Genomic DNA, 15,424 nt, shown 5'->3' with positions numbered 1-15,424 from the left:
GCAGCCCTTGAGAAGGTCCAGAAAAGGGCAGTAAAGCTGTGAAGGGGCTGGAGCATGAATCTTGTGGGGAGTGAATGAGGGAACAGGGATTGCCTAGCAATAGGAATAGAGGGAATGGCCTCAAGTTGTGCCAGGGGAAGTTCAGGTTCCAAGAGAGTGGTCAGGTGCTGGAACAGATTGCCCAGGGAGGTGGTGGAGTCATCATCCTTGGAGGTGTTCAAGAAACATTTAGATCTTGTACTGAGGGACATGGTTTAGTGGGAAATTGTTATTGTAGATGGATGGTTGGACTGGATGATCTTACAGGTCTTTTCCAACCTTGGTGATTCTATGATTCTATGATTCATCAGGGCAAGTATCAAGCCTCACAAAGTGTGAGATTCTACCAGGCAGAGCTGTATCTTCACCCAAGTGATACTGAACAAAGGGGAATTAAGACCCACTGAAACCCTTTTGCAAATCTCAGGCCTTGCAAGAACTGCAAATTTGCTCTAACACTGATTGAAAATGGATACTCTCCAAGGTAGGGTTATGTCACAAGGGTCATAGCCTGGCTCCAGATTTTAAAAGTCACAGCTGATTCCCAAACTGCCTGATGATGACCTCCTCTGCCAGACATCACACAATTAATTTCCCCCCCTCTCCTTCTCCAGCTCTTTCAAATCCAAAAGCCTCTGACTTGAGTCCTGGCTCTATCTTCCTACTTAGATGTTACTTCAGTGTGACTTCCCAGAGGGGAAACTAGATGTTTTCCCACCGTCTCCCAGACTCTGTCTGGGTTTGAAGACAATTCTTGCTTAGGACTCTAGTTTCCAACAACAACAAATCAAGATTAAAAAATAAAAGCAAAATAGTAAGGTCACAAGTCTCAGCTTAACCACATGCTTTGAACAAAGCTTCCACCATTCCAAATCGTGGGTGCTTTTGACCATCTCCTGCTTGTTGACATGATGGAATGAGCAGTGGAATTAGATGCCTCCCAGTCAGCTGATGGAACCAGCTTAGTAATCAGTCCGAGATAAAAGAGATCCAGCTTTCTGGGAAGTCATGTAAGAGATTTGGATGCTGAGTCATATCGAAACTGGCACATATTGGATATCAGTACCCTCTAGATGGCTTTCTGCCTATTTTCCACAATATATACATAGCTCTTCACCCCCATCCTTTCCCATCAAGTGGCACAGAACCTATGGCTGAAACCTTGCAATTGGTTCCTTGAGAAAGAAACCAGCTGCCTTGCTGTGGCATTTTGCAATATCCTGAACTCATCCTCATTTCCTTTCATTACTACTCTACCTGTTACATTCTTGGCAGATAAAGGAGCAGATGCATTAATTAGAGAGCAGAGATAGCTCCTGCCCAAGCCTCCCTCCCCTCACAGCCTCTGTGACCTCACCGAGATTTCACTAAAAATATATAATTAGGTTCTGCAAAGTAACTTCCTGACCACCCGGATCCATGCGCTCTTTCTTCAATTGCAGAAGCTCTAAGTGATGTGTGCTTTTCAGAGATGCATCAAGTACCACATAATTTTTCCAGCTTTTGTTTACAAAGCAGTATTTACTCATTGTTTTACCTGTGCTTCACCATGTCAAAGTCAAGTGCATATCCAAAAATCTTGCCATAGCTTAATGGGCATGATGGTGGTGGTTTGATGGTTGGACTGGATTATTTTGGTGGTCTTTGAGTCTATGATTCTATGCTGCTTTTTGCTCTGAGTTTTGCATAATCTCAGACATGTTACAGAAAATAATTGCAGAGAGGCAGTGTTGAAGAGGCTGCATTTGCGTGTTAGCTTGTTTATGTTTGTCTGCCATTGTACTGTATTGCAGCATGCATTAAGAATTTCCATCCTAAGCACAGGTTGATTTAAACATGATCTGAAGTGCTCTGCTAACAAAGTTCATTCTTTACTGAATCTGTGCCAAAGTGCTTTTCAGATAAACTTAAAATTAACATAACGTCTTGCAAGCTTTAATTATTTTCCTTCTCTGCTTTCCCTCTCCTTTCTTCAAATAGATTCTGCTGGTCCAGTTATGGACTTTTTGTTTAAACCAACATCGCTGTTGTGGTAGAAGTGGTTTGCCATATTGTTTGTCAAAAGCATTCAGACTCAAAATTGATTCCTTAAGACATGTCCTGCAGACAGGCATCCCACAAACTCCAGTGCCTCCTCCTCACCCCTGATTGAGTCCCCTAAGCTTTGAGAACTGCCCTTCTCCGTGGGACAGATGGAAGTGAAGTTGCTGGTGACAGTTTGTCGTGCTCCAAGCAGTGCTCTGTAGATCAGGGCTTCGGGTCTGACTTGGCAGTGGAAGCAGTCTGGGAGTCCACCAGGACATTCAGGCACTGAAGTTATTCCTGCACAGTAGGAAATCAGATCCTGCCTTTGCAAGGTAGAATTCTACATCTGGCAAGCTTTCCTAACCTGATACGTCCTTGTGACAAACGTATGGATCAGGCAGGTCTGATCCCACTCTGGGGAAAAACAAAAAAGCAAGCAAGCAAGAAATCATTTTATGGTGACTTGCTTTTTCCTATCACCAGCATTTGGGGATTGTTTGTGCGCTTACGGTAGTTCCAAGAGGGGCCACGAGCCCTGGGCAGGCAGTGCTTTTCTTGGAAAGCAGCACTTCTAAAATGAGAAACAGACAAGAAAAATAAAGACAGGCTAAGATATACAAGCAGGGGAAGCTCAGTGGGCCAGCAGTGTGGTTTCTTGTTCCTTTTGTGTGGATGATCCCTGCACACACGTCTTTTGTCTTGCCTAAAGCCCACTCGTGTTTCCACACAACCTGGAGCCTTCAAAGCTTTGTAGTAACATCTAACCGCAGCCTCACCATACATGCTTATTCAGATTGACACAAAAAGATGGGGCACTAATAAACATAGAACTACCTAACACTCTTTATTATAAGTTTTGTTTTTCAGCTTCTATTTAGGAGATGAGCTAACCAGTTGCATCTTAAACGATGTACTAAACTACCACCTTTCTAGCAGGGATTCAAACACCTAAAACAAAGGAATTATGGGCAACAACATCACAAGTGCTTTACTTCTCACACAGTAAGCAGATCTCTTTCTGCTTAAATAATGATCCCTGCAGATTTCATCACATTTAGTTACATAATGATCAGTTCCAGACTGGAGCTTTTTACGTATCTTCCAATACTATTTTCTCAGGAATGCCCAAACAAATATCATTAAAATTAAATAAATAAATAAATATGTAAAAGCAACTATAATGTTATTTGTTCTAAAGGATCCCCTGTGAACTTTGGGACCCAAAGTCAACACAGGTCTTTCAAGATTTACAGGAAGCTTTGCCTCCCGTATTTTTGCACCTGGTAGATGAATCTCACGTGCTTCATAGAATGAAAGAATTGTTTGAATTAGATGGGATCCTTAAAGGTCACTTAGTTCAGCTCACCTGGAATGAACAGGGACACCTACAGTTTGATCAGGTAGTTCAGAGCCCTGTCCAGCCTGACCATGAGCATTTCCAGGGATGGGGCATCCACCACCTCTCTGAGCAACCCATGCCAATGCCTCACCACCCTTATTTAGAAAACTTCTTCCCCATATTTGATCTAGATCTCCCCACTTTTAGCTTGAAACCATTTCCTCTTGTCCTGTCAGAACAGATCCTACTAAAGACTCTGTCCCCCTCTTTCTTATAGCCACTCTCTAGAAAGGTATCTTTCTCTGAAAGGTATCTTTAGATATCTGTTCCACTTGCTGAGTGTTTTTCTGCATGTGGACATAATTTCTGGTGAAACACCAGAGACTTGCAGTAAGTTTGTCTGTTTAATGGGTGCCTTAAGGTGTCTGCATCACAAGGTTGTTTTTTTATTATTATTTTCTGTGTGGGTTTTACAGGGAAAAAATCTCAATGTAAGTACAATTAAATGGGGCAGAAAGAAGGCATGAGCCTGTAAGAGGCGAGAGAACAAGAGTTCCTGTTCTGCCCCTGTTCTTTTTCTGGTACACCTACGTCCTCCCAAAGGTGCTGCAGGGAAACAGGGACACAACCGTGAGAGCAGCAACTGTGCATACAGCTGCTCATGGTGCCAACAGCGACCAGTTTCAGGGAACAGGGAGAGGCTCGGAACTCTTTTCAGACCTGGCACACCATGCAGCCCATTTAAGAGCCCCTCTTTCCAGGCACACTCATGGAAGATCCAGGCGCAAGAATGAGGAGGTGGTTTGAAATTACTACATATGTCTTCTTGATATATTTACACTCCAGGGACCACCCACGTCACAGAATGTGTTTAAATTGTTCCCCAAGCTTTCTTCTGGAGTCGAGGCTAAATTACAGATTCCCTTTTCCCAGAACGCAAGAAAAATTAGCAACTTTCTGAATGATTATTGTTATTACAGGGGCATTTTTTATAAATAGGTCCCGTTCTTTAAAACCTTTCAGGTGCTGGGGGAAAGCTTTGCACCTCCTCAGCTCCTTTAACTGCTAAGGCTACTTAACCTTAGCTAGTAAAAAAATACATGCAAGTAAAGACAAACTCCTCTTTTTTGAAAGTCCGTTGAAGCAAATTCAGGAAAGGTTATGGGAAAGGAGGGTGAAATCCCCATTAGAAAAGATGCATTATTTTCTATATTAATATGACCGTGAACTCCTCATGCATACTCCTATGCACTGAGATAATACATTTCAGTTTTAATCGTTTCAGTCAACGTCAATCTTACATCAACCAGGCAATAAAGTAAAAATGGCCTTTGGGAAACATCAGTGAATCTTATTTTGTGCTGTAGAACTGCCAGTGTAAATACCTACTTGTGTTTTGTGAGCTCAAAGCCAAGCGGAGCAAAATTTTCCTTTCAGAGAGACTACTGACCTGTCAGCATCAAAAATATTATTCTTAGCACACAAAAATTGTTTGTCGGTGATTGTAATAACAATAATCTTTGCAAAATCCATTATTACTCTAGTAAACATTTTCCCTTAGGCACCAATTGTAGGAAATGAATTAAGAGGTTGATAGGAATTGGCTAAGAAAAAAATTATAAAGACAGTGTCACTTCTACAGTGTTACTGGCATAAAATATATTTTCTATTTCAATTGCTTTTTTTTTTTTTTTTTACAGTAGCTCAGAGATCTGAAACATTTTGGTAAATCATAACTATAAATGATTTTACTGTTTGCTTTCCAGAATGCTAGAAGATGACCTCAAGTTAAGCAGCGATGAAGAAGAGAATGACCAGGTAAGAACCAGACAAGAGCCATGTAACTTGCAACATGTTTCTTGTCAAGACAGAGATACTGCAAATATTTTGCTAATGCTTTTTCAAAATATACATCAAGGTTATCAAAATACATGAAAGTACTGTAAATGGAGTAACAGATGTTCTTGCTCTGCGCCAGACTGCATGTGCTAACTGCTGTATTTGTGGGGAATGTTCTGCAGGGGTCTTGATTTATTACCTTGATGTAACCCAGAAGGTTTTTGTATCAGTCTCCTCCTGATTGGATTTTGTTTTGTTTTAAAGAGCAGCCAAGGAGGGAAGAAACAGGAATTTGGATTAGGAGTTGAGGCCAAACTGAGCACAAGCTGGGCCATAGTGGCTAGCCTCTGGGCAGCTTACCTGCCTAGAACGCTGGCTGGTCATCCATGGAACAGTCAGTAGGGCCCTTTCCTGGGCTTTAAATACCCCAAACTGCCTACCTGGGAGCACATACTTCTCCAGATGTTTTCTATGGGTCAGGAGAGCTGGGGTATTTTTAAGGTTGGGGGTCTGTGCTCACCACAGTAGAGCTGGATCTTGATTTTTGCATGGCCAAACGGATTCCTAGTTGCCAGGCTTTACTATCACAAGCTCTTTCCCAATATACTGTTATGGATTTGGTGAAGAATGGGTGAGCAAGAGCTACTTTCCTTTCTCCTTGCCCTAAAATGCATATCCCATGCCTTCACCAAAGTATGTGGAGCAAGAGACACTACCCTTCTTGCACCTCAGAAGTCGCTCCAGGCTGGGATATAACACAGCTATCAAATGTGATTTTTTTTCAATTGAGGATAACTGGAGCTATCTAGACTTCTGAAATTCAGGACCTTAGGCAAATAACTCTAGGTATGTGGACCTGAAGCTCTTCCAGGTTTTATTTTAACTCTCGTTATTAGAAGTTTGTATTTTACAATATATTCCAAGCAACAAGTAAGTCAAAGCCTTTTCGTATTTATATTAAACCATTATTTCATCTATTTTGAGCAAAGCTTTATTGTATTAAGAAGATTCAGCACATGGATTCAATTATTTACATATTTATGCAATTTCCTTTTGTTTAATGCATTTCATCCCCAAACACTTCACATTTAATTATTCTTCCTGCTTGTCTAGATAGTTTAAAGTACAGCACACAGACAGCGTAGGGCGACATCCAGTGAGGGACAAGAAGGGTTGTCTGAAGAATGAGCATCCTGTAGAAGGGATAGCCAGTGCTCAGGTTGTCTTACTGTGTGCCACACCAGATCTTCACTCAGCAATGAGAGTTTCATAGTGTGTTTGCTCCAGCCCAAGACTCTTTATACTTCTGTACTATATCTCTACTACCAGCACCCAGAGCCAAGCAGCATTTGCCACCAGCAGGGCAAGGAGCAGAGCCAAAGTCTTATTGCTAAGTGTCAGTCATTACATGAGCAGCCTTTAGCAGCTACATTGGTGTGGTCCCCTCTCTCTAAAATTGAATGGCTTCTCTTTTTTTTTTTTCTAACTTAGTTGTATGGATAAAAAGCTCCTGAGGGCACAGGTTGCCTCTGGCTATTCTGCTTTGCAGAACCTCACTTGAGACCTGCAGGTTTGCTTAACGAACAAACCTAAATGGTTGTGTCTGCTGAATAAACAAAATACGGTTTTCATCTACCAAGCAGGAAATGGGCTCAAAAAAGAATAACACAGACCCACTCTTCCAAATAAATTAACAGGTTATGGCATGGATCCACATCTAAATGTCAGAGGAAGAACCCATTTTCTTTCACTTTTTAAATCTGAGGGTCTTTAATCTCAGATTTCTTCCTGAGTTCAGGGGCAGGAAAGAAGGAAATAAAAGATGAAGGCATAGGAACCATACATGAGTGATTCTCAGGTATTCCTTACTGAATTAATTGACCTTTCAGCAATCATACTCATGTAAGTAGTCTAATTTCTTAAATAGCTGAAGATGAACTGTGCAAGAGCTGGGAAGCTTTTTCTTTTTGTTAATTCCTAGATGAGGAAGTCTGGGATTTAAAATAAATAAATAAATAAATTGAAAACTTAGAAAACGATTTTGTGCATGTGTTTGAAATTGCCAGGCAGCAAATGGAAAGTCTCTGCAGCAGTGCAGACAGGGACAGGTGCTACCACAGCCCTACAGCTGGTATTTGGAGGGTTATGCCCAACCCAGAGAATGTGAGCAATGGGCAAGAGAGGCCAAGAGCAAGACAGACGCATGATGAAGAGCCTCGGGATCCCAAATGTTCCTTCCGTGCCAGCAATTAAGGTAGCAAGATTCATAGACCCAGGAGAGGTGAAGGAGGCTGGGTTTGAGCCGAGTGTGTGTATGCCCACAGTAATGACATTATCCACACATATTAGTCTCTTAATTTTAATTACATAAATGTATTTTTCCTCTTTAATGAGCATAGTTTATCCATTTAAACTGATCGTTTTAATTTTACAGGCAGTGATCATAGGCTCTAATAAGCAGAGGGAAATTTTCCTGTTGGCATATTTTACATCACACAGATTGAAGAAAATATAGTTTTTAATCCCCAATCAATATCTGAAGAGCAAGCAATTAACAGATACCAAGGTGGTTAACATAAATCTGCAAGTTAAAGAGCCAATTCATTTTGATTTATAACATAGTGTAATAATTTCACCATCATCTCTCCCAGAAAGCATCTGAAGCTTTGTAGCATGAAGATGTCAAAATTGTACTTAAGATTGTTCAGAATGCTGAATTGTAGTGGTTATTGCCTTCTGGTTCCTTGAAGTGTGGCGCAGCACATGAAGCAGTCCCCATTATAATACCCTGCTCTTCTCTGTAGAGGTCACAGGATAACTTAAATCAGTCTTGGGTGAAATATTAGAAGGAGATTGTCAATTGTAACATGAACAATTCTCCTCTTTTCCCTCTACTCGTCCTTTTACAATATGAAAATTTTGTAATAGCAAGTTGTTCCTTTAAGGAGAAAAAAGATCCCTGGATTCATTTGTGCAATTCTTGTCAATCAATAGCCAAATAAATTAACTGACTGGTACACATACATGGAATAATAATCTAACATATTTTTGCAGCCCCAGTCTGCTTCCTTGCATGCATTTTTTCTGTGCGGGATCAGGTTGGTTGCCGCTGAAGTTTTGTGGCTGTGAAAATTTATTACCCACAGAGTCAATCTGCGTTCTGGCTGCCAAGTCTGAATAAATAGAGTCATTGTGCTTGTCTGGAATATGTAACCAAAGTTCATCCAGTCAGCTTGACTTTCACATCCCATGAGATTCATAAAAGCCAACACCCTGGTATGTGCTCTTGATTCCTGCCAAAATTTTGTAAAATTGTATAAACAGAAGTTGAAGAAGCAATCAGAACACCCTCCCAGGGACACAGCTCCAAACTCAATCCCCTGCTGTATCTTGAAAGAAAAAACAAAGTCTTAGCCCTTTTTTTTTTTTTTTTTTTTTTTTTTTTTTTTTTTTTTTTTTCCTTCTCTTTATAAACAACTTGTGGCCACAGCAAATAAAGGTGGGGGATGAGGGCACCCGTGGGAGATGGAGTGCAAGGAGGCAGTGATCTATGATGCTCTTGGGCTCACTGGTTTTCTCCCTGCATGAAAAAAAGAGGGAAGGCAATGCCTGCCAGGGAGTCGCTGCCTTTCAATTGAAGGGACAGGGACAGGCATCCCTACAAGATCTCAGGCAGCCTGAGACCACCCAGCCCTTCTGCAGGGTGGCCAAAACCAACTGAGCCCATATCCCTCCATGGGAGACCTCAAGGGAAAAGTAGCCTCAAGGAAGGTCATGAGAAACAACTTCAGTGCAGAGAAATAAACTCTCAGGAGCACAGTCTGACCCAGAGCTGCTGGGGGCTCCAGGGACTGCCCCTACCCATCACAGCCTGGGGACAGCCAGAGAGGGCTTCTAGTCCAGGAGTACATCCAGCTCTTTGGCCATAGCCAAGATTGAGAGCTCAGTGCTGATCCAGGTTGTTCCCACAGCTCCAATGGGAACATCTGTGCCCATGCGTCCCCTCATCACATGTCTGCTGAAGGTCTCAGAGCAAAAACTGCTTGTTTCTGGCACAGCTGTCTGCCAGACAAATCCACCCTGCTGATGCAACAGGATAAAAGTCCTTCCCCACGGACAGTGGCAGTCAGTGTGGCCACATAAGTAGCACTGAGAAATGATTTATTTATCAGGTCCAAAAGCTGTGCTTCAATGTTAGCCAGAAACAAGTGAGACAGAATGCATTTAAAGACTATCTTTTTAATAAAGTGCAGGACTTCTCCCTCTCCTATCTGGATAAGGACCAACAGTCATCAAAAACTTACAAATTACTCTGAAATGAACAATTATTCATACACTTTCTTCCAGAAAGAATAATTTTTAGCAGTCTAGATAAGCACTACTTCTTCCTCTAATATTGCAGCTAATTTGAATTAACCTGCAATGGATTTTGAAAGAATCATAGAATCTCACAGGTTGGAAAAGACATTAAAAATCATCAAGTCCAATGACAACCTAATCAAAATACCCTAACTAACAACCTTCTGCTAAATCATGTCCCTGAGCATCACATCCAAATGGTTTTTAACACATCCAGGGATGGTGACTGAACCACCTCCCTGGGGAGGAGCCTATTCCAGTGCTTAACAACCCTTTCTTTAAAGAAGTTTGTCCTGATATCCAACCTAAACCTTCCCTGACACAACTTGAGTTCACTTCCCCTCATCCTGTCACTGAAGAAAAATCTTTCTGATTAGAAGTTTCTCTCTGCACTGAGACAGGGAAGCTTACTTCATGAACCCTGCCCAATGCAAATCTAACTGCATCCAAAATTGCACAAAGCAGAGATAAGCAAAAACAGAAAAATATAAGTTTAGGAGTTAAGGAGTAGCTGGACACTCAGGTGCTTTTGTACTTAATCCAAATGGCCTGCTCTGCCCTCTGCTACAGCAACATGAGTGCATTTTCAGACCAGAGGAAACTGCCTTTGTTACAGGCTTGCTTAACTCAGCTAAGTCCATTATTTCCTGTGTATTAGAGAAGCAATCCTTTTGGTATCCAACACAGCTAAAGTCCAGAGCAAGGTTTAAGCCAGCTGAGCCAAGCCTTTCTGTGGTTTGCCAGCTCTGATTTTATAATCTCTGTGACATCTAAATTTGCACTTCCACCATGCACGACAAGAAGACCAAGACTGCCTCACTGAAACTGTCAGATGGAACAAAATAAGGGTTCGGTCTTGTCCTGCCAAACTTGGTTCACATCACTGCCTATCTTACAAAATCAGAGTCACTGTCTGTCATGCACTGGCAGACAGGATCTAGCTCTAAATATGAATGCCGCCACCATGGATGAAAGTTGAGGATAAGCCTGACTTTTGGACATGCACAAATTCCAGGCCAGTTCAAAGACAGCATTCTGATCTCCATGTGAATCTCTAAAAATAGACCAGGAGATAAAATACAGGTGCTTCTTCTTTATTTCTACATGTTGATGCTGCAACTAAACTAAGTTATAGCTCAAGTACAACTTCTAGGCCTGTCCATTCCTTCTGGTATCACCCTTCTCAACCTTATGCTTTCTTTCACTACCTCTCGTAACTTCCTTGACCACCTTCTTGCTGTCTTTGGTTAGTTTTTTTTTCCCTGGTGAATTGGAATTCCTCTATGAACATCCGTTGTGATGGCCATGGGAACTTCTGATGCAATTGATTCAGCAATGCCTGCTGATTTGAAGCAGAAGGAGGGATTATCCCCTACATCTCCCAGTGTTGCTTTCCCTCGTCCTTGCACAAATGTTTGTAAAACCTTGCTGAATTAGTTTCACCATCCAGCAGCTCCTGCTGCCACAGGGAGATCCGTCACTGCAGTCAGCCACTGCCTCTGGACCTGTGCCCCACACAGGGGTGGTCATAAACCTCTGTTTGCCTTCAGGGAAATTCATTGCAGCGTGCCTGCAGGAGGACGGTTAAATAACCCACAGCCACAGATAATTTAGAGCACAAATTAAAGTTGTTTGCAATACCACAGCTATTACAGGCTGTAATAGGAGAGCATACCCCTGACACATTCAGGAGCCCAAAGGGCACGTGCTTGCTTACTCCACTGCATAGTTTCTCTGTTGCTGTACCTGTCTGTCCCTGTCAGCCTGTGAGCTTTTAGCACCAGCCAAGCTTCGGGGAACCACTGGGACCGTTCTTGCACAAGGGAAGCAGAAGGCAGAGTGATGAGGACCAGCACCAGCCACAGCCCCACCAGCTGTTCTCCCCTTGGGCAAACAGCCCTGGCTGGGGAGGTGTTGGCAGCTGTGGTGGCTTCACCCCGATGGACAGCTGAACTTCACACACCACACTCACTGCCCCTCCTCTATGGAGCAGGGTGAGAAATGGCATGGAAAAGGGCTAAAGGGTTGAGATAAGGACAGAATGATCACCAGCTAGTTACTGTCACAGGAAAAACAGACTCAGCATAGGGAAGCGAAGGTTGTGATCCATCCATAATGCTTTATCTCTGTCACTCCTCCATGTCTGCTCTCTGCCCCTGCTCTTCCAGCCCTCCTGCCCCGTCATGGGCCCCTCTGCACAGGCTGCAGCTCCAGCCCAGGCTGTTCCTGTGGAGGTATCCATGGGCTGTGCATCTCCAGGCCTCATTCACTGCTGCCCCATGGGCTTCTCACATAAGCACAGAATTGCAGGGGTTGGAAGGGACCTCAAGATATCATCAAGTCCAACCGCCCTGTCAAAGCAGATACTGTACACTAGGTCACACAGTCAGGCATTCAGATGGGTTTTGAATACTTCCATAGAAGGAGACTCCACAACCCCTCTGGGCAGCCTGTTCCAGTGCTCCATCACTCTTACCATAAAGAAGTTCTTCCACATGTTAGTATGGAACTTCCTATTCTCAAGTTTTAGGCTCCTTGTCCTATTGCTACACACCACCAAGGAGGGCCTGGTCTCATCCGTTTGCTTCCCAGCTACATTTAGATATTTATAAATATTCATCAGATCCCTTCTCAGTCTTCATTTCCCTAGGCAGAGCAGACCCAGGTTACTCAGCCTGTCCTCATTTGGGAGATGCACCAGGCCCTTAAGCATCTTTGTGGCCCTCCACTGGACTCCTTCTAGGAGATCACTGTCTTTTTTTAGCTTTTTTGAACTAATTGGACATGGTAGTCTAAATGTGGCCTCACCAGGGCAGAGAAGAGGGGGAAGATCACCTCCCTCAGTCTTCTGACCACACTCTTTTTTATGCACCCCAGGCCTTCTCGACCACAAGGGCACACTGCTGGCTCATGGCCAGCCTGTTGTCCACCAGGATCCCCTGGTCCTTGCCTGCAGAGCTCCTCTTCTAACCTGTATTGATGCATGTGGTTATTCCTCCCAAGGTGCAAGGCTCTACACTTGCTCTTATCAGTTTCCTCCCTGCCTAACATTCCAGTCTGCTCAAGTCTTGTTAAATGACATCACAGCCTTCAGGTGTGTCAACCAATCTTCCCAGATTTGTATCATCAGCAGTCTTGCAAGGGTGGACTCTATCCCTTCATCCAGATCACTGATGAAGATGCTGAACAAGACTGGAACCAGAACTAACCCCTGGGGTGCACCACTAGTTACAGGCCTCCAACAAGACCCTGCACCACTGATGACTATCCTCTGAGCTCTGACAGTCAGCCAGTTCTCAAACCACATCCCCACGCACTCATTTATCCCACATTTTCTGTCTCATAACAAAGATGTTGTAGGAGACGCTGTCAGACGCCTTGATGAAGTCAAGGTACATAATGTCCACTGCTCTCCGCACACTGCTAGTTATAACCAGACTCTGCGCCACTGGTGATTACATTGTAGAAGGCTATCAGCTTGGTCCTTTATGGCTACACATGGACATCTGCACTGTACAGTGCCCATGGACTGCAGGGGGATTGCCTGTTCCCCCATGGGCCTCTCCTGGACTTTCGTTGCATGCCTGGAGCACCTCCTGCCCATCCGCTGCACTGGCCTTTGTGGATGCAAGAAAAGAAAAGGAACATGGGGAAAAAAAAAAAAAAAAAAAAAAAAAAAAAAAAAAAGAAGAAGAAGAAGTTAAAGAAATAAGAAAGAATTGAATGGAGAAAAGAAATTGCAAGAAAATGTCATTGTAAGAGTGGCTATGTTAGACTTGAAGAAAAATAAGGAAAACAGACATTAGCTAGTTCATCAGAACTGAGATTTAAATAAAAGGGACTGAGGAAACATTGCTACAATTTCTCCTGCACAAAATCATGCTCCTTTGAGGTCCACGGGAGGTGACCCACTGGTTACAATCAGCTTAGGAAGTTATCCTCTGTTTTCTTTTTTCTGCTAGCACAGTCCAAGCACTAGTAGTAAGAAATTCTTCACAGACAATTGGCATAGCACCTCACTGGGCAGATTTACCATTATATAGGGAACTAAGGTTTGCATTACCTTCATTTTCACATACGTTGAATTTTGGAAAAATCCTGATTTAATCCTGAGCTCTCAGACTTCTCACCAAAGCTTGCAAAACCTTTGGCATAACACTGATGTTTTCCATGAGATATCCTGAGCGTAAGCAGTAATTCAACTACATTGCCTTTTCCTGGACAAGAAGTCTACTTCTTTGGAACCAAAGGATGTTATCCAAGATGGCCATTGCTTTGCTTGTGATGACTGAGACCTTCCTCCAGCACTGGTGACAATCAACTATTTTTTTATTGTAATGCTTCAAGGACTTTCCAAGTAGCAATGTGAAGTACCAAGGTCCTTCTGCTTGTCTCCACTAAAAAAGATTAAGTCATCTGAAGAAGTGAACTCATCTGCCTTGAAAAGCTGCATGCTGGCCAGGGCCAGAATTCAGGAGAAACCTGAACAGATGCAGAGCAGAAGACTCAGCATTCACAGTTATATAAAATTCTGAATGATTAATACCCATGCTGCTTATACAGTAATTCGGAGAGCCAAAACACTTAACAAGTATTAACCACCTAATGCAATGCCCTTGAGAGGTATTTAGGTGCAGTTAAGTAAGAATTATTATCTCTGTAGGATTGATGGGGAGACAGAGACGGAGACGTGGCCCATTTGAAGCCACATGGAAGTCAGCTGCAAAGCCAGGATTAGCGCTTAGGTCTTTCAATCCCAGGTGCCATGTTCAAGTTGCTAGACTGTGCTACCCCTGAAGATTAATAAGGATTAATGGGCAAAGCAGAGGAGAAAGAACAATGTATGCCAAAAAATATAATAATAAAACCCCGGGGTGAAAAATGAATACTGAGGTGTTGAAAGGCCTGGAGAAATCATGAAATCCAGAAAGGGTTTTATGGTTTCTTTAAAGATGTGGTTCTGATGATAACCAACTCCAAAAGGGGAAGGAGGGGAGACCCTTCTAAGTCTTACAGCCTGTAAATCCTAAATAAATATCAACCAGACAGTGAAACTCACATTCACACATGTACACTGCAAATTTACAGAGAAACACTCAAGCTGCAGTTTACAAGTGATTTTAAATCCCTCCAAAACCCACACTGAAAAGTGATCCTCAAACAAAACCTCTAGGAACAGCATAGAGCACAGAGTATTGCACTGAGATAAGGCACATTAAAAAACACTTAGGATCAGTGGCCTGAACTGGGCTCTTTGTATAGTTCCTGTGGCCAGGAGGACTCAGGGCATTAAGCAGGACATGTCTGTGGGTGTGAAGGGGTTTCACTTTATGTTGAAACTGGATGGAAATGCCACTGTGACACAGTGCAGCTCTGCACTCCTCATAGAGAATGCTGAAAGCTGGCAACAGTTTTAGGAGCAGAGAGAATATGTTTGGAAAACGTGCCTTGGAGTGAAAGCTTGGAGTAGAGCACAATGAATTCGTAGAATCACAGAATGCTTTGGGTTGGAAGGGACCTCAAAGCCCACCCAGCCCCTCCTCCTGCCATGGGCAGGGCTGCTCCCCACCAGCTCAAGCTGCCCAGGGCCCCATCCAACCTGGCCTTGAGAGCTTCCAGAGATGGGGCACCACAGCTTCTCTGTGCAGCCTCTGGGCCTTTCTGCCCTCTGAGTGAAGAACTTTTTCCTGACATCTAACCTAATTCCCCCCTCTTTTAGTTCATAATTGTTACCCATTGTCCTATCACTGCAGTAGTGATAAAGATTCATAGAGTCATAGAATGTTGGAAATGATCTCAAAGATTATCCAGGCCAAATGTCCA

General features: G+C 43.0%; 1 protein-coding gene across 4 annotated transcripts in view; it reads left to right on the top strand.

Annotated features, from left to right (window-relative positions):
* Positions 1-15,424, top strand: part of AFF3 (ALF transcription elongation factor 3) — a 330,573-nt gene that overhangs the window by 229,398 nt on the left and 85,751 nt on the right. For all 4 annotated transcript variants that reach the window (XM_072336759.1, XM_072336749.1, XM_072336732.1 and 1 more), the window contains one exon: positions 5,170-5,221. In XM_072336759.1, coding sequence (XP_072192860.1) covers positions 5,170-5,221 — 52 coding nt within the window. The remainder of the gene's footprint in view (positions 1-5,169; positions 5,222-15,424) is intronic.

Source organism: Excalfactoria chinensis, chromosome 1 (genome assembly GCF_039878825.1).
Source record: "Excalfactoria chinensis isolate bCotChi1 chromosome 1, bCotChi1.hap2, whole genome shotgun sequence".
Classification (NCBI taxonomy): Eukaryota; Metazoa; Chordata; class Aves; order Galliformes; family Phasianidae; genus Excalfactoria; species Excalfactoria chinensis.
This window is presented reverse-complemented; position numbering and strand designations above follow the sequence as displayed.